The 18,606-nt window shown below is 41.9% G+C and overlaps 1 protein-coding gene across 1 annotated transcript in view; it reads right to left on the minus strand.

Annotated features, from left to right (window-relative positions):
• The window catches only part of LOC149438982 (rho GTPase-activating protein 7-like), a 93,719-nt gene extending 76,094 nt beyond the window's left edge, over positions 1-17,625 (minus strand). The window contains exons 1-4 of the mRNA XM_089659606.1: positions 17,567-17,625; positions 16,899-17,041; positions 13,528-13,609; positions 12,980-13,043 (exon numbers count right to left, since the gene is read on the minus strand). Of these exons, the coding sequence (XP_089515732.1) occupies positions 12,980-13,043; positions 13,528-13,609; positions 16,899-17,041; positions 17,567-17,625 (348 nt within the window). The remainder of the gene's footprint in view (positions 1-12,979; positions 13,044-13,527; positions 13,610-16,898; positions 17,042-17,566) is intronic.
• Between the last annotated feature and the right edge of the window lie 981 nt (positions 17,626-18,606).

An 18,606-nucleotide genomic window follows, 5' to 3' on the forward strand; every position in this document is an offset into this window, starting at 1 on the left:
CTATAGCTGCAGGCATTATCCCAGTATAAACCACTCAAAGCCCAGCAACGTGCCAGTACATTGCTGGTCCATGTTGGGCATATATGTAAGAGACAACACAGGCATACGATGAATTGGCTCTGTGGATCAACATGACCGCAATTCATTCTTTTCTGTAATTCCCATGTTGAGGGTTAGGCCCAAAAGAGTTTTAAATTCAGAAACCATGATAGGTTTCCATGAAAATTGTCTGGAAAGAGCTGAATTTTGGTGGGCGGCCATGTATTGTTGTGCGTATAAATTGCCTTGGCCCACAATCAATTGGTACAAATCTTCCATGAAAAACAGTGGAGGGTCTAAATGCTAGTGCTGGCAGTGAATGGGGCCAATCCTACTAACTCTGCGTTTTTGTGAACACTATACAAAGGAGGCACTAGTATAGTTCTGTACGTGATCAATATCTTGATCCGTACAAACACTATACTAGTAATGGTGGTGATTAGTGACCTATAGCGTGAGTGCGATAGTGTGCAGGCAACCTAACGCTAGCTGACCCTGGCTGGGTGGTGTGCTAACACTGACGTTAACTGATGTTGCTAGTGGCAGGAATACAGTGAAAAATTCTATATACTACACTACATTATACTACAATTCTATATACACTGTACTAATAGCACTGGTGGGGTGACCAAAGGGCTAATAGGGTTGATCAAAGTGTTAAATGTGCTAAGCTAACGTGTGTGTAAAATGTATTGGTGCTTTTACTCGGTGCCGCGTTCTCACTTCTCTACCTGGACCAACGGGTGGGGTGGGCAGAGGTGCGTTCACACCCCAAAATAGGAAGTGATGCAAGATTACATCGCTTTGCCAAGAGCTGCTGCTCACCCGCAAAATGCGGGTAAGCGGTTGGCAAGTAGTTACATTTTTTTTTTTTTTTTTTTTTTTTAATTCTCAATATTTTTATTTTTTATAACCTTTAATACTTTTATCAGAATAGTACAATGTGTGGGGACAGGCAGTACGGAGTCGGAGCCTGACTATGGCGGCGGCGGAGAGCTCGTGGTAGGAGCTCCCGCACGGGCCTCTTCCGACCGACCCCCCCTTGGACTCTAAAATTCCCCCCTAGCAGATGGAGCTCTAGAGGGTAGAGACCTACCTCGACCGGGCGGGTTCCTCTGGCTGAGCGGCTCCCCGGAGTTGAGAGCGGAGACCAGCGGAGTGTGGCAGGGACGCTGAGCCTGGACGCCGAGTCTGGTTGCCGGGTGACAGGGAGGCGCGGCTGTGACATGCGACCGGCCGCAGTGCACCTCTGGGAGGCAAGAAAGCCGGCCGCCTGGCCGGAGGCTGACAGGGAGCAGGAGAGATTCTGCTCTGCCGGACGACCTGCAATCCAGGGAGCCCTAACAGGCGGTCGATGGTGAGCCTCCCCAACAAAGACAAAGAAGAAGAGCATGGAGGAAAGTCCTGGAGGGTCCCCCTGAGAGGAAGAGAGCGGACCTGCTGAAAAGAATTGGAGGAAGGAGCCTGGAGCCGTCTCACGAGTTGGAGGGGTGAGTGAGTCTGGCGGTGGCCCCAAACACAAAAATTGTATAGAGTTGGAGGAAAGCAGGGAGAGAAAGAAAAGGGGGGGACCCCCAGAGAATAAGAATAAAAAATAAGGAGAAGAACGCAAGGTGCAGGCAAAGGCATACAGAAAGGTGGGAAGACAAAGCTGGGAATTCTATTTCTACACCTTATTAATTTCTTCGTTTTGCAAAGTATAAGTTTATAAGAGAAAATAAAGGTTACAGAAGAAATGAAAAATAAAAGTGCAAAGGGAACCGGGCCTAAAGGGACACAAACAGGGACAATTAAAAAGTACGCATCCCAGGGAAATGTGACCCCAGAAAGGCCCCAGAGCAGAGAAGATAAAGGAGAGTCTGATTTAAGTATGCAAAATAGTCCTAAACAGTCAATGGAATTGGATATCAGTAATCAACAAATATCAGAGACAGAAAAAGAACTACAAATCCCAAATAAAAGAGAGATGACAGAAATGTTCAAAGATCTGGAGAGAACAATAAAGCAAGAAATGGTAAAAATTCGGAATGATCTGGGGCAGTTGTTGTTAAGAGTGGAAAAAACGGAGCAGAAAGTTAAAAGCCAGACCCAGATTATTTCCGAATTAGAGAAGAAGATAATTAATATGGAAAAAGCTCAGGAAAAATTGCAGTACAAGGTGGAAATTCAAGAAAATAGAGAAAGAAGGAGAAATATAAGGATAAGAGGGGTACCGGAAAGTTTAAAAGGAGAAATACTAGAAGAGATGGTTTGCAAAATACTGAACTTTATAATGGGAAACTCTGAAATCGAAAGGACTAATATAGAAGGAATCTCTAGAAACTGGAAACTCCAGGGGAATCATGAGAAAGACAGGCCGAGAGACATACTTGTAAAATTTTATGAATTACAACAAAGGGAAAAAATCTGGAGGAACACTAAGGGAAAACCAGTAATAAAGTATGGAGAAATGGATATTCAAATATATGCGGACTTGTCATCAGAGACTCTCCGGAGGAGGAGAGCTCTGAGGCCTTTGCTGGAGCAGATGAAAAAACAGAAGGTGCAATATAGATGGGGAGTTCGAGTGTTTAATAGGATGGAAAAATGGAATAACAGCCCATTTGAGGCTCCCAGAGGACTTGAGAAATTTTTGCAATAGACTTGAAATGCAGAAAATTGAAATAAAGGGTTGGGAAGAAGAATCTGGGGAAGAAAGAGCAGAAAGAGGGGAGGGGTGGAGACGGATCGGGGAGAGGGGGAGGGGCGGGGAAGGAGAGTGAAGGGGAGAGAAGTGTGTGTTTTTTTTTTGTTTTTTTTTTCCCCCCTTGTCCCTCCAGCTTGACTCCTTTTTCCTCCTATAGAAAGATGAGTAGAGAGGGGGTCAAAGGGGGGATCTGGATGGAGGGGAGGCTGTCCATGGGAAGAGTAAAGCCCTAAGGTTTAAGTCAAAGGTGGATGCTACTTCCACAAATGATGGTTAGGCAAAGTAAAGGCCTAAAAAGAGGGGGGAGGGAGGGGGGGAGAGGTGGTGTGGGAGGGGGAGGGGGGGAGAGGAAAGGGAATGGGGGGGAGTATTGGGAGAGGGGGGGAGGGAGAGGGAGAGAGAAAAGGGTAGAGGGATAAAAACGCTCTATAGCAATAAGAAAGAGGAAGGGAAGGAGGAAGAGGGAGACGGTAGGAAAAGAGTAAGATGGAAGAAATCCAATATATAACCTATAATGTAAAAGGGTTAAGCTGCCCAGGAAAGAGATTCAGGTTATTTAAAGAACTTCAACATAGAAAATCCTCAGTGGTATTCTTGCAGGAAACACATCTAGAGATAGAGTCAAAGGTTAGACTGAAGACTAGACATTTTCCAACATGGTTCTATGCAGATTCACCAACTAAAAGAGCAAAAGGAGTTGCTATAGGCTTCGCAAAGAATATAAGGTTCGAGGTGGAGGAGAGATTAACGGATCCGGAGGGGAGGTTTTTATTTTTGAGAGGTAAACTACAGGGAATTGAGTGTACAATAGCAAATATATACAGCCCAAATAAGAGACCAGAGAGGTTTATGAGAGAAGTGCTGAAGAGATTGATGGATTTTAAAAGTGGGTGTATGATAGTAGCGGGAGACTTTAACATCTGCATGGACCCACGGATAGATACCACTTCCTCTGTGAGGAGGGAGGAAAACAAATCCTTGAGAATGTTAAAGAAATTGATGCATGAGTGTCAGTTGGTGGACATCTGGAGAATTAGGAATATGAAGGAGAGAGATTATACTTTCTTTTCGCACGTTCATGAGACTTATTCTAGACTAGATTACATATTAGTAGAACATCGAGTGATAGAGTGGGTGGTAGAAGTGAAAATTGAAGGAAGCACCCAGTCGGATCATGCCCCAGTTGCTATGAAGTTAAGATGGGGTAGAGAAGGGAGAGAAGGTTATGTATGGCGGTTGAATGAGGCACTTCTCATGGAGGAAGAGATTGGTCAAAGGATTGAGAGAGAAATTGAATGGTTTTTTGATGAGAATGAAACAGAGGATGTGTCGGTTGCAACGGTGTGGGAAGCACATAAAGCTTACATCAGAGGCCTACTTATTGCAATGGGGGCAAAAAAGAAAAAAGAAAGGAGAGAAAAGATAAATAGATTATTAAATGAAATATATGATCTTGAACAGGTGCATAAAAGGGAAAGAACTAAGGAGATAATGCAGAGGTTAATAAAGAAGAAAGAAGAATTAGAGAATGTAATGGAGGAGGAAAAAAGAAGAGTCTTTAATAAAATAACAAGTGAAAGGTACAGATGGGGAGATAGGCCGGGAAAGTATTTAATGAGAACTTTAAGAAAGAAGAAAAATAGAAATTATATTGAGAAAATAAGAAACCCCAAGGGGGAATTTGTACACTCAACCAAGGATATTGCTAGAATATTTAAAGAGTATTACAATGAGTTGTATAATATCATACCTCAGGATACGTTTAGGAAAACGGAAACAGTAAATAGAGAGAAAAGAAAGATATACCTAGAGGAGCCTACCGAAACTAAGCGAAACACAACTGGACTCTCTAGAGGCAGAAATAACCACAGAGGAAATAAAATCAGCATTAGAAAGCATGGCGGGAGGGAAAAGCCCAGGTCCGGATGGATATACGGCCAAATACTATAAAAAATATAAAGAGCTTTTAATTCCCAAAATGAAGATTTATATGAACGCCTTGGGGAACGGGATGAAGATAAGGGGAGAGTCTTTACAGGCGAATATAGTATTGATACAGAAAGAAGATAAAGATCCCTCACAATGTGCAAGTTATCGTCCCATAGCGCTGCTGAATGTAGACACTAAAATATATGCAAAGGTTCTGGCAAATAGACTGAAAGAGCTGATGCCGGAGTGGGTACATGAAGACCAGGTGGGGTTTGTCTCGGGAAGAGAGGGTAGAGATAATGCTCTGAGATCACTGTTGCTTATACAGGAGGGCAAAAAAGGGAAAACCCCAATGATACTGATGTCGATAGATGCTGAGAAGGCATTCGACAGAGTGAGTTGGGGTTTTATGATGGACACTCTGGAAGCGTTGGGAGTGGGAGATAGAATGAGAGGGTGGATTGGAGAGTTGTACAGAAGGCCTACCGCTACCATAATGGTAAATGGAGGAAGATCAGAGTACTTTAAGATGTCAAATGGTACAAGACAGGGATGCCCATTGTCCCCACTGCTATACGTGTTATCACTGGAGCCCTTACTGTCCATGATTAGAAAGAACATAGACATAAAAGGAATAAGGATAGGTGATAGAGAACATAAGGTAGCGGCCTATGCGGACAACCTGATGTTTTATGTTGGAAACCCTAGAACATCACTTCCAAATTTAATGAAAGCATTGAGGGAGTACGGAGACCTGTCAAACCTGAAAATTAACCCGACAAAGACCGAAATCTTAAACATAAATCTCAAAAACAGTGAAAAAGAAAGACTACAAGTAGAATTCCCTTTCCTTTGGAGAGATAAAGAATTAAAATATCTAGGAATAAAACTATCAACCTCAAATAAAAACCTTTATAAAGCCAATTATATAATGTTATTAAATGAAATTAAGGAGGAATTGAGGAGAGTGGGAAATGGAAATCCATCGTGGATAGGTCGTATAAACTTGATAAAGATGGTAATTGTCCCCAAAGTATTATATAAATTTCAAATGATCCCAATCAAACTCCCAGAGGCATATTTTAAAGAACTGAGGAAAATGATAATAAAATGTATATGGAGGAATAAAAAGCCTAGAATAGGGTATGAAACGTTGACTAGAAGTAAAGAAAGAGGAGGACTGGGGGTACCAGATTTTAGGAGATATTACAAAGCGGGGATTATCGCAAGAATCTTTGACTGGATTCATAATCCGGAGAAAAGTTGGGTCAAAATTGAGAAAACACTGAGTGGAATAGGTTTGAGTAATAGTATCTGGGTGCCTGCACAATACAGAGAATTAGAGGAGAGCACAAGCACGTATACTTTTATTGTTTTAAAAGAATGGGATTTATTACATAGACAAAAGGGGTGGGTTTTTAATTCACAACTAATACCACTTAGGAACACAAAATATTTCATCCCGGGTAAAGATAGTATAGCAGCAGGGAAATGGATTATAAAACAGGAGGCGCAATTGAGAGATATAATGGTAGGAGAGGAAATTGGGTCATATAAGGATATGGAGGAAAGAAAGGGTGAAGTCTTTAATAAGATGGATAGATTAAGATATTACCAACTGAAGAACTTTTTTGAAAGCCTTCCAAAACCTATAAGAACTAGAAAAGACTGGAATCCATTTGAGAGAACTTTTGAGTCACGGGGAAATGGTAGACACGGAACGGCAAAAATACACAAGATATTAATGGAACTTGACACAGACACAGAATTAATGCACATAGATAAATGGGAAAGAGATATGGGAAGAAAAATAGAGGAGGAGGAGAAGAAGATGTTCACATTAATTCACGAAAATATTAGTATGAGAGAAGTGGAAATAAATTATAAGTGTTTGAATAGATGGCACATTACCCCTTACCTGGAGCACAAGATGAATACGGAAATTTCACAGATGTGTTGGAGAGGCTGTGGAGAGGTGGGCACGTGGTATCATATGTGGTGGGAGTGTCCAGAAATACAGGTGTTCTGGCGAAGGATAGTTTACTTGATAGGGAAGATTACTAAAATCAATAGGATTAGACCCAGAATTATGCCTCTTCCATATCTCAGAACTCCCAGTAAAAGTATATAAGAGGTCAGGGATATGGTATTACTTAACCGCAGCAAAGAGCTTGATACCCAGGTACTGGAAGAAAAGAGAGGTGCCAACGGAGGAAGACTGGATGGGTAGAGTAAACCAGATTTCTGGGACAGAGAGATTGTATTATACGCACGAGGATAAGCTGGAGATGTACAATAAAAAATGGAAAGGATGGGGAGAATATAAAGAAATGGCGAAAAAGGTGAAGAGATAAGGTCCTGGGTAGTCGGTTCAGAATTGGATTTAGGAATAATAGAATTATATGGAGTAAATGAGAGAAGAGAGAATATAGAGCGTGGGAAGGTGAGGGAGGGAAGGGAGGGGACGGGGAGAAGGAGGGGGGGGTGTTTGGGAGGGGGGATGGTATGAAAAGAAAGTCATATATAGGAATAAATTTTATAAGGAGAAAATACCGTATTTATTCGAGTATAACGCGCACACGTGTATAATGCGCACCCCTAATTTTCGATTAAAAAAATCGGCATAAAATTTTGTTTCACTTTTTGAAGAACCAAAAATATGAAGAACACTGAATTGTGCAAAACAGCAAAACAGCAATGCTTACCGTAACGTGTGGGCGAGGCGAGGAAAGGAAATGAAGAGGCGACCATATGTTACAGCGGATAAGAATTCTCACCCCCAGTGTATCTCGCCAGTTCGGGCCGCCCACTGTACGCGACGAGGGGACATAGAAAAAAAAAAACGATCCCCTGTTTTCGCCGCCCCTTAAAGGGGTGGGGCCGGCACAGGGGACGTTTTTTTTTCTTCGCCCTCGTGTACAGTGAGCGCCTGCGCCCTCAATGGACCGGCCGCCACTGCGTCACCCCACCAGTGCATCTCGCCAGTTCGGGCCGCCCACTGTATGCGACGAGGGGACGTAGAAAAAAAAAACGATCCCCTGTTTTCGCCGCCCCTTAAAGGGGCGGGGCCGGCACAGGGGACGTTTTTTTTTCTTCGCCCTCGCGTACAGTGAGCGCCTGCGCCCTCAATGGATCGGCCGCCACTGCGTCACCCCACCCCAGCCCTCGTTTAAAGCGCGCACCCAAACTTTGATTTCTTTTTTTGGTAGAAAATTTTGCGCGTTATACTCGAATAAATACGGTATGTTTTTGATAAATATTTCAAGAGATATGTTGAAATGACTTGTATGTGGATTGAAAACTAATAAATATTTATAAAAAAAAAAAAAAAAAAAAAAAAGAAGAATAGTACAATGTTACCATAGTAAAGTTATTTTTTTTTCTACACTTTGTTTTGCAGGAGATATAAAAGATAATTTCTACTTCAATGCAAAGCTTGCTGTCAGAACCAAACTCATTCATGAACTGAGTTAAATTTTGACAGCTCAGGATGGTGATCTGTGATTGGCTGGAGCTGGTCACATGGTACAGAGTGCTGTGGTTGACCCCCATGTATTATGTGACAGCTGTGGGCCACTCACAGCTCACTAGGATGAGAAGCAGAGCTGTTATGAATGAGATTGATTCATACCAGCTTTACTTACATTGTGATCATGTGATCACAGAGTGATCACCGGGATCTTCATTCTGCTGTGTTAGTACAGTCTGAGCGATGTACGGGTACATTGCTTTGCCTGTAATGGTCGCTCTGCTGCAGTACATTGCGGGTGGGAGGGAAGCGGTTAAACTTAAGGTGTTTGTAGCCATATGGGTGCACTTGCAACAGAACCAATTGAGTACTGACCATGATTTATTTTTTTTCTTAATTTGCACTAACATACCCCCGAAAGCTTGTCTTAAAAATTGTATGTCTCCTTCTAAGGTCCAAGCAGCACTACTTCACAAAGTTTTAGCAGGATGACAGACAGACACAATCTCTGAGGTAAAAAAAAAAAAAAAAAAAAAAACCCACACACAAAGCAAATGTACACAGCAATGGTAATAAAACTAGGATAAGTAGTGAGATAAGACAGAGCAAGACACAATCTGGCAACAATCAGGCCATCACCATCAAATCAGCGAATAAAGGGGGAGCAGCTGTGACGGATACAAACAAATACATACAAGAGGGCAGAGGCAGCTGGAAAATTATATTTACTATAAAAAACTAGATTATGAACCAACCCAGGATTTGACCAAGTAATTAAAAGGTCTCATTAAAACACTACCAGCCCACCTATATTCAGAACTTATCAATGTAATTCTTGATAATCCAGAAATCAGGGACTTCTACATGTTATCCAAGATCCAGAAGCTAGGAAATCCAAGGAGACCCACCATAACACACTTACCAAACATATCTCAGGCCTTGTAGAAAAAAATGTTTACACTGTTAGTCATGAATATTGCTAGCTTCCTCCAAGATATAACTGATTTTCTGAACAAGATCAACATACAGCAATTACCACCAAATACACTTCTAGCCACTATGGATGTACAATCTCTATACAGCAACATCCCTCACAAGGATGAGTTAGGCTGCATGTCACAGATTCCCATCATCCTCACCAAACCATAAATACAGTGCTGAGGATGTTGCACAGCTCATTGCATTCATTCTTACACACAAGCTACTTCGCTTTCAATAATGACATCTATCTTCAATGTATGGGTACAGCTATAGGAAGTAAAATGGCACCCAAGTATGCAAATGTATTTCTAGCTGACCTGGAGGAAAAATTCCTGAACAGCATACAACAAAAGACTCACAGATACTATCGCTATATTGCAATGATATTTTCATGATATGGACAGAAGGTGAAGAAAATCTAAAATAATTTTACTGATTGATCAACACTTTTCACCCATCAAAGTAAAAATGGAATACTCAAACACACGTCAGTTTTCTAGACACCACAGTATACATCAAGGATGACAAGCTTCACACCTCAATATACAGGAAACCCACAGACAGATTTAACTACCGCCACAGTTCCAGCTTTCACCCCCAACACACTAAAGGGGCCATCATACACAGTCCGGCCACCAGATATCACCAAATATGAAGACAGAGAAATATCTCAGAACACTAGCAGACTCCATCCACAAGACAACACCAAGGACAAAACCAATCAACACCAGCATAAACACAGCTTTGATAACCTGAAGAGAAAATTATTCCAATGCAGAGAGAAAAAAACAAAAAAAAAAAAACACAAAACAAACAATCACAACAACCAACAACCACAACCACGTAGCTCTAGTAAGCACATACACTCCAGCACTAAAACAAATAAGAAAAATAATCAAAGATTTACAACTCATCACAACAGAGGATAAAACTGAAAAATATTTCAGCAACCCCCAACACTAGCTTCCAGACAACCCCCTAACCTCAGACAAACTAATCAGTACAAAAACATGAAAACAGAGAGGGAGCAAACACCTAGTGCATTACTTTAAAAACTACTACAAAAAGAAGAGACAAAAAAGGTTATACTCACAAACCAAGTGAGCTATTAGCTTGTAACTGCATGAGTACACAATGTGGATCGCTCTCCACCTCCAACTGAAGGCAAGATGTATTAAATCATGATGCATTTCGGGGACCATACTCCCTTCCTTAGAGCAAACTCTAATCAGTAGGAAACTTCATTCTGATTATGAAGTCACAAATGGAAGCCAACCCTGCAATAACAAAAATTATGCAAACTGTGCAACCAAATTAATAAAAAAAAAAAAAAGTGTTGCACACTCAAAAGGAACCTTCAATATCACCGGATCATACAGCTGCATCTACAGTAATGTTGTGTACCTTATTCAGTACAAAAAAAAAATGTAGCAATGGATATTATGTTGGCAAAACAGGGCAGAATTTGCACAAACACACCATCAAGGAACAAAGAAGATGAGTTCTGCACACCTGTAGGACATCATTTCCCACAACCAGACCACACTATGGAAGACCTTAATATCTTAGTTCTTAAAAAGGGACTTTCAAAACTATTAAGGAAAGGAAGACTTTTGAACTAGGAATGATAGTTCTATTTGATACAAAAAAAAAATATCGGCCTTTATTTAGGCATGGGTTTTCTCACTCATTATCCAACAGTTTTACGACTCCTCTGACTTTCAACCTCCCTCTTCCCAGTCTACACTTTTGCTCTGTACTATCTCCCTACCTATCTTAGTTTTATTACCATTGCTGTGTACATTGGTTTGTTGTGGTTTTTTTTGCCTTCAGACTTTTTTTTTTTTTTTAACAATCTGCTAAAACTTTGTGAAGTAGTACTGCTTTTGGACCTTGAGGAAGGGGACATGCCACAAAAGCTTGTCCTGAAAATTGTATGTTAGTGCAAAAATAAAAAAATATATATATATATCACGAACAGTACTCGCCTGTTTAAAACTAAACTAATGATTTTAAAAGAGATATACACATTTGCATAAATAAATGTACTTTCTGTATTTCCAAAATCCAAGCTTGAATAGAGAGTATATCAGCTTACTAGAGTTGATCTGGTGATCTGAAATGCCAGTCAGTTTTTTTTTTTAGGTTTAAACAATGTGGGAAGGGGGAGTCTTTAAATAGTGTGTGTGATTGGGCCTTTTCCTCTAAACCACAGGTGTCAAACTGGCAGTCCTCCAGCTGTTGCCAAACTACAAGTCCCATCATGCCTCTACCTTTGGGAGTCATGCTTGTAACTGTCAGAGGCATGATGGGACTTGTAGTTTCGCAACAGCTGGAGGACCGCCAGTTTGACACCCTTGCTCTAGACCCAGGAGCATACAAATCTCTCTGTATAGGTTTTACTTTTTCATAGAAAACTTTTGCTCGGATGTTTATAATTTTGTATACATGCGCTACATAGTTGCCAGCAAGGCGTTAGCACACATACACTGGGGCCTGACCCATGCTTGTCTAATCATTTAGAGTTCCACTTAAATGCACATATTCTTGAGTGGCTACTGAAAGGTTAGTGCACATGCACTGAGGTGTGGATAAAGGCACATACCCTGGTGAGTGAGCACTGAGGTGTAAAGATTGCCATACATAGCTCTTTTTTGTTTCGTTCTGGTAGGCTGAACAAAAAAAAAAAAAAAACTGAACGGATTCCCCCATCCACACATTTAAGGTGCATGCAGGAATCCTCTTTGCTGTCAACTGGATCCCTCTGCTGTCAGAATACAGTGATCATCGTTGTAGCCTTTTGGCCACAGCTTTGATCGAACTAAAAGATTTTCCAGCAAGTCCGTTTGTGAGCAGATCGAAATTTGTCTGGTTCCTGCTAAACCCGACGGATTTCGATTCATCTATGGCCAGCTTAATGCACATATGTTTTGGAAAGGCCACTGAGAGGTTAAATTGGATGCTATTTAGGATTAGTTTGTCTTTATAGGCGATCACTGTGGGAGAATGAGATATTTTTGAAATTCTGCCCAATCCCCATTAGTGAATGAATGTATCAGCTGCAATGGTGGTTCCCTGGATTTACACTATTTGGAGTGTTTATCAAAAATGAAGGATAAATAATATTTTGCTGCAAGTTTATTTTCTTTATTAGGAACCAATTTCTCTATGGTAAGAGTGGTTGGGCTGAAGCTGGTTAAGCAGAACTTGTGATAGCACTTAGCTGTAAGTAAACCATTTTAAAAATGGATATTTAAAGTGATTCTAAAGTCTTATTTTTTTTAAAGAAAAAATAACAGACATGACTATACTTACCTGCTGTGTGTTTTGCAGCCTGGATCCTCTTCTTCTTAGGTCCCTCGCAGGCTCTCCTGGCCTCTCCCTCCTGTCGGGTGCCCCCAAAGCAAGCAGTTTGCTATCGGGGCACCCGCTGCACTGTGTGTCCATTCACACATGGAGCCATGGCTCGACCCCACCCCCTCTTTCCTCGTTGGCTCACTGACTGACAGCAAAGAGAACCAATGGCTCCCGCTTCTGTCTCAGCCAATGAGAAGAGGGTCAAGACTCCAGTGCACATCGCTGGATCGAGGGGGGGGGGCCTAGGTGAGTATTAGGGGGAGCTGAGGGTGATGCTGCACAGAGAAGGTTTTTTACCTTCATGCATAGAGGTTAAAAACCTTGAGCCTTTCCAACCACTTTGTTTATCTCAAGCCAAAACTTGATAAATACTGTATAAAATAAGTAATAATCGGATAAGAAGTATATTTTACTCCAGAGAAAATGTAATATGCACACAGATGTTAATTTTCAAATAGTTGTCAAATAGAATAAATTATGAAAGGGAAAATGTACTAACACAAATAAAAAAAACGTACTTGTTTGCCGTGATGAATTATCTCCACTTTCATAGCTGCACATTTATTCAAGGTGTTCAGACGCCTGGAAAAAGAAGTTCTATTGGTAATGCAGTGTGAAAAAGTATGCTGAAATACATAGATCCTACAGTCAGCTGTGAATTTTATCCCCAACGAGAAATCAGTAGAGACTGGAAACAACACACATGGACGAAGCCATGTATGAAAATCTAATGGTTTACCAATTTCTAGCAGTGAAACAGTCTAGGGCCAGTCAATCAGAAAAACATGTAGGCTAATCAAGCTACCTAGTGCTAGGATGAACAGCTCTACCCCTCATTCATTTGGACTTCTAGAATCTTGTTACCACAGTTGACTACCTCTTGGGTAAAGAATAGGTAAGGACAATAAGGGCGGTAACACCAGATTTTCTCAAATAGAATCATTAGTAAGGAGAGTAGTTACATTTTCCTATCAGTAGTGATTGCAGCTTGTATCTGTAAGGACAGTCATAGCTACAGGGGTGTAACATTTCCTCAAATGGGTCATCTTCTACAAAAAAAACTTGCCTGAGCAGTGATTCCATCGAATCTCGATCAAGGAATTCATGATCGTACTTCACAAAATCTGTGTCAATGGGGAACAGAGAATCTAAAACAGAAGAGAAGCAATGAAAGTTGTGAATTGCAAAACTTTCAGAAATACCAGTACTATCATCATCATTCAGTTGAACACATGGCAATTCGTCCAGGTCCTGAAGCTGCAAAGCAGCCCCAGACCACCACATTTGAGTGTTGGTATAGCATTTTTTTAATGAAATGCTTTGTTTTTACGCCAGATGTAATGGGACACACACCTTCCAAAAGGTTCAACTTTGTCTCATCAGTCCACAAAATATTTGCCCCAAAATCTTGGAAATAATCCAGATTTTTGTGGCAAATATGAGACAAGCCTTTGTGTTCTTTTTGATCAGCAGTGGCTTTCGTCTTTGATCGCACCCGTAGATGCCATTTTTGCCCAGTCTCTTTCTTATTGTTGAATCATGACCTTAACTGAGGCAAGAGAGGCCTGCAGTTCTTTAGATGCTGGGTTCTGGGTTCTTTTAGGACCACCTGTATGAGTCGTTGTGATCTTGGGGTAATTTTGGTAGGCCAGCCACTCCTGGGAAGGTTCACCACTGTTCCACATTTTCTGTTCTTGAATTACTTTAGATTGAAACACGCTAAAAGATCTCAAAAAGCAACTCATTATGCAGCACTTTATCAGCTTCTATTTAGGTAATGGTTTGATTCAGCAGGTCTGACAGTAATCAGGCCTGAGTGCGGCAAGTGAAATTTCCAAAAAGTGTGTGTGCGCGTTTGAAAGTGGGGACAACCCTAACTTTTTCACATAGGGCCAGGCAGGATTGAACAGCTTTTTTACCCTTAATAAATTAAATCATTTAAAAACTGCATTTTTATTTACTCTGTGTATTATTAAAATTTGTTTGATGATCTTAATCTTTTAAGTGTGACAAATATGCAAACAAATGTAAAATCAGGAAGGGGACAAATACGTTTTCACAGCACAGTATATGTAGCACCCTCTGAGATTGCTAGTGTAGATAAATTTAGTTTAGCTCCTCTGTAGCCAGAGGAGCAGGAGTTCATTGGTTAAGAAGTCTGTGCAGAGCTTCATAGGCTGTGGTCTTGTTACCTCCCCCACCCACACGTCTTCTGGAACTTTCTGGATAGTTTCAAAATCTAGTGGGCAGAGGGACAGAGGATGCAGCCTGAATATTTATGGCGTTTCCACCAATCCTTGGGGAGGTAGGTCCCAGAAGTGGTGGAAACAACCCATAAATACTGAGAAACCTGGCAGTCTGGGAGCAGAATCTGGGGTCCAGTCGTCTGGAGGAACCTCCTGTGCTGGGGGTAAAAAGAGAGGAGGAAAAGACACAGAGGAGGTGAGTTCCAGAACATCATAGTTTGCAACATTCCTTCAGTGTGGGGCATTCCATGTATCCTAATCCCTACCCAAGTTCTCCCCAAAAATAAAAACCAAAACCCCTAGACTGTTTTCTGGAGCTATTTGGAGTGTGTAGAAAATGCCCAAAATCCAGTGGCTCTTTGAGGGGTAACGCTACATACACTATATTGCCAAAAGTATTGGGAGGCATGCCTTTACACGCACATGAACTTTAATGGCATCCCAGTCTTAGTCTGTAGGGTTTAACCTTTCAATATTGAGTTGGCCCACTTCAACTCTTCTGGGAAGGCTGTCCACAAGGTTCAGGAATGTGTCTATGTTTGACCATTCTTCCAGGAGCACATTTGTGAGGTCATGCACTGGTGTTGGACAAGAAGGCCTGGCTAGCAATCTCCACTCGAATTCATCCCAGAGGTGTTCTATCTGGTTGAGGGCAGGACTCTGCAGGCCAGTCAAGTTCCTCCACCCCAAACTCGCTCATCAACATCTTTGCAACTTTCGCTTGTCTTTGTAACTTTGCATGGTGCACTGGTGCGTAGTCATGTTGGAATAAGAAGGGGCCATCCCCAAATTGTTCCCACAAAGTTGGGAGCATGAAATTGTCCAAAATGTCTTGGTATGCTGATGCCTTAAGAGTTCCATTCACTGGAAGAGACCAAGCCCAACCCCACACCATAATCCCCCCTCCATCAAACCTCACACTTGGCACAATGCAGTCAGGAAAGTACCATACTCCTGGCAACTGCCAAACCCAAACAAGTCTATCAGATTGCCAGACAGAGAAGAGTGATTTGTCACTCCAGCGAACAGGTCTCCACTGCTCTAGAGTCCAGTGGCAGCATGCTTTACACCACTGCATCCAACGCTTTGCATTGCACTCGCATGCAGATGCTGGGCCATGGAAACCCATTCCATGAAACTCTGTACACACTACTGTTGTGCAAATCTGAAGGCCACACAAAGTTTAGAAGTCTTTAGCTGCTGACTCTGCAGACAGTTGGTGCTTCAGCATGCGCTGACTCAGCTCTGACATTTTACGTGAGTTGTTGTTCCCAGTTGCTTCCACTTTGTTATATTATCATTAACAGTTGACTGTGGAATATTTAGTAGCAAGGAAATTACACGAATGGACTTCTTGCACAGATGGCAACCTATCAGGATACCACACTTGAATTCACTGAGCTCCTGGGAGAGATCCATTCTTTCACAAAATGTTTGTAGAAGAAGTCTGCATGCCTAGGTGCTTGATTTTATACACTTATGGCCATGGAGGTGATTGGAACACCTGAATCCAATGATTTGGAGGGGTGTCCCAATACTTTTGGCATTACAGTATTTAGAAGATGGGTAAACTTGGCAAGCCACTCTGTGGTAGATGTCAGAGGCATCTTTGGACATTTGATTCATATACAGTGGAGATGTTGTAAAATACATGATATTTGAGTGTACTTCTTACCACTCTAAATTGTTTTTCAACTCAACCTCACATTAGACCCCAAAATTAGTATACTGGATATTATGGAATTAGAAGGTGACATTTATGTGCATCCATTTTGACAAATGCAAATTTTATTCTGCGATCCATTCTTTTGATAATGTGCAAAATCTGATGCAGCCGTGCGTGGTAGCCAATTAGCCAACTTTCAGCTTATTCAGTTAAGTTTTCACCACCACCACCAGAAGCTGAATTTTCTATAGATAGGCTATGCACTGTCCAATTTTAGTAAACCACCCCCTATGTTTTTTTTTGTTTTTTTTTTAACCATGGCATAGTAAAAGGCATTTTGAAAACTATTTCTTGCAATGCTACAAAAACGTAAAATAATATTTTCCTGGAGCTGTATACTACCAAAGCATACTCCTTAGCTTTAAAATTGTTATCAGTTCCAGCAGCACTGATTTCATTTAACTGAGTCCTAAGCATTCTAGCAGAAGTAGTGAATGGCTGGCCAACCCTAGTCTATACAATTACCTTCATATAACTGTGCATATTGAGGAAATCCAGCTGCTCGCAGCCAGTCACAGGCTTCTTTTGCTTCAATCTCTAATGACAAAAGAAAAAAAAACCACACACACACACACTTGTAAATCTGACTGACAACCTGTATAGAACAACTGAGATAATATACACGTCTATTGTACACATTTGAATCTCACAATACATTAGGCTACCTCTGTGCATAGCTGGAAATAGAAGTTACTGTATGTACAACAGTAGGAAGCAGAAAAATGTTAACACAATTAGTGACTCTTGAGATCAAAGGTTAACATTCATAACTAAATATATATATAAATGCTTGCCCACCTGGCACTAAATTTAAAGCCAAAACATTTTCCTTTTTTAAAGAGTAGGTAGAGTAACAATCTCTGGGAATATATGTATGGAATATCTCTGATGGGGACACCTCATGCAGAGATTGCTGCCATTAGCAGTGGTGTATTATGGTTTTGTACCCCATCTAAATATGTCCTTTCCCTTCATTTTTAAGATCCACCCCTTCAGGACAGGACAGGACAGGAGGGGGCAGCGGAACAGGTGGGGGACAGCAGAAGAAAAAAAAAAAAAGGGAGGGGGCAGTGTCATAGGGGAGGGGGACAGCGTGACAGGAGTGGAGAAGCACCAGTCCTTCAAGCTCTTACCTGTCCAGCAACGGCTCCTCCAGATGGTGCCAGGAGTGGTGGCTGAGCCTGTGTCCCATCTCCACCAGGATCTCTGGCGGCAGCTGCAACAAAAAGCAGGGTGGGCTCCTCCACCCTGACCTTGTCTGCTGGCACCTCCTGATCTCAGCCACCCTGCACAGCCCAGCACACACACATACACACACACGCACACACTGACAGCTGGCCTCAGCCCTCGACCACTCTCTGCACACACTGGGGATGTACCCACCACTCCACGCTCTGCCGCCGGTCCCCTGGTCCCTACTTGTGCGACGGCTCGGCTGTCCCTCCCCCAATTGAGGCCCTGCCACTCACCTACAGTGTCCCTTCTGCCTGGGGGCAGTGCCACCCCATTGTAAAATGCCGCCCAAGGCAAATGCCTTGTTTGCCTCACTGCAGATATGCTCCTGATAGTTAGTCCTAAATGACTGTTCACTGTTTGATGCATATATGCCTGCCCTACCTGACTCAATTCTAATCTTGTTAATGCTCTCTTTTTTGCTTACAGCTTGATTATGTCATTGCTAGTGCCAGACGTTCATTCCAGATTGCTGATTAGCCATGAAAGCGGTCACCATTAGATATTTGCTCCCTTCTTTTTCTCCCTATTCTGGTTAAAAGACACATTAGCTACTGGTGAATGCCCTGACTGAGCCGGGGAGTATCTAAGGATCTTATAGATGTATGGTGACAAACTAATAGAATGTAGTCATTTCTGAGTCCGGACTCTGGTGTTTTAGCATTGGCAATGTTGTCCCCTTTTAGTGTTGGGTGGAGGTGGTAATTATTGTAATTGTGTTTAATACTCTGAAGTCCATAATAAACATTGTGTGCTTTTAGTCATACTAATTGGGTTGCACTGAGTACCTGCTTTTTCTGGGGGCTTTTCTCCGGCTTTTTCTGGGACCTGACGTGTCCCAGAAGACTACGGGGAGGGAAGACAACTTCCGCTCGCCTATGCGATCGCAGTGGACGTGGGAGCAGGTACTTGTCAAATTCAGGTACCCGCTCCACCAAGG

Source organism: Staurois parvus, unplaced genomic scaffold (assembly GCF_062004578.1).
Source record: "Staurois parvus isolate SC_StPar_1 unplaced genomic scaffold, SC_StPar_1.0 ptg001171l, whole genome shotgun sequence".
Taxonomy (NCBI): Eukaryota; Metazoa; Chordata; class Amphibia; order Anura; family Ranidae; genus Staurois; species Staurois parvus.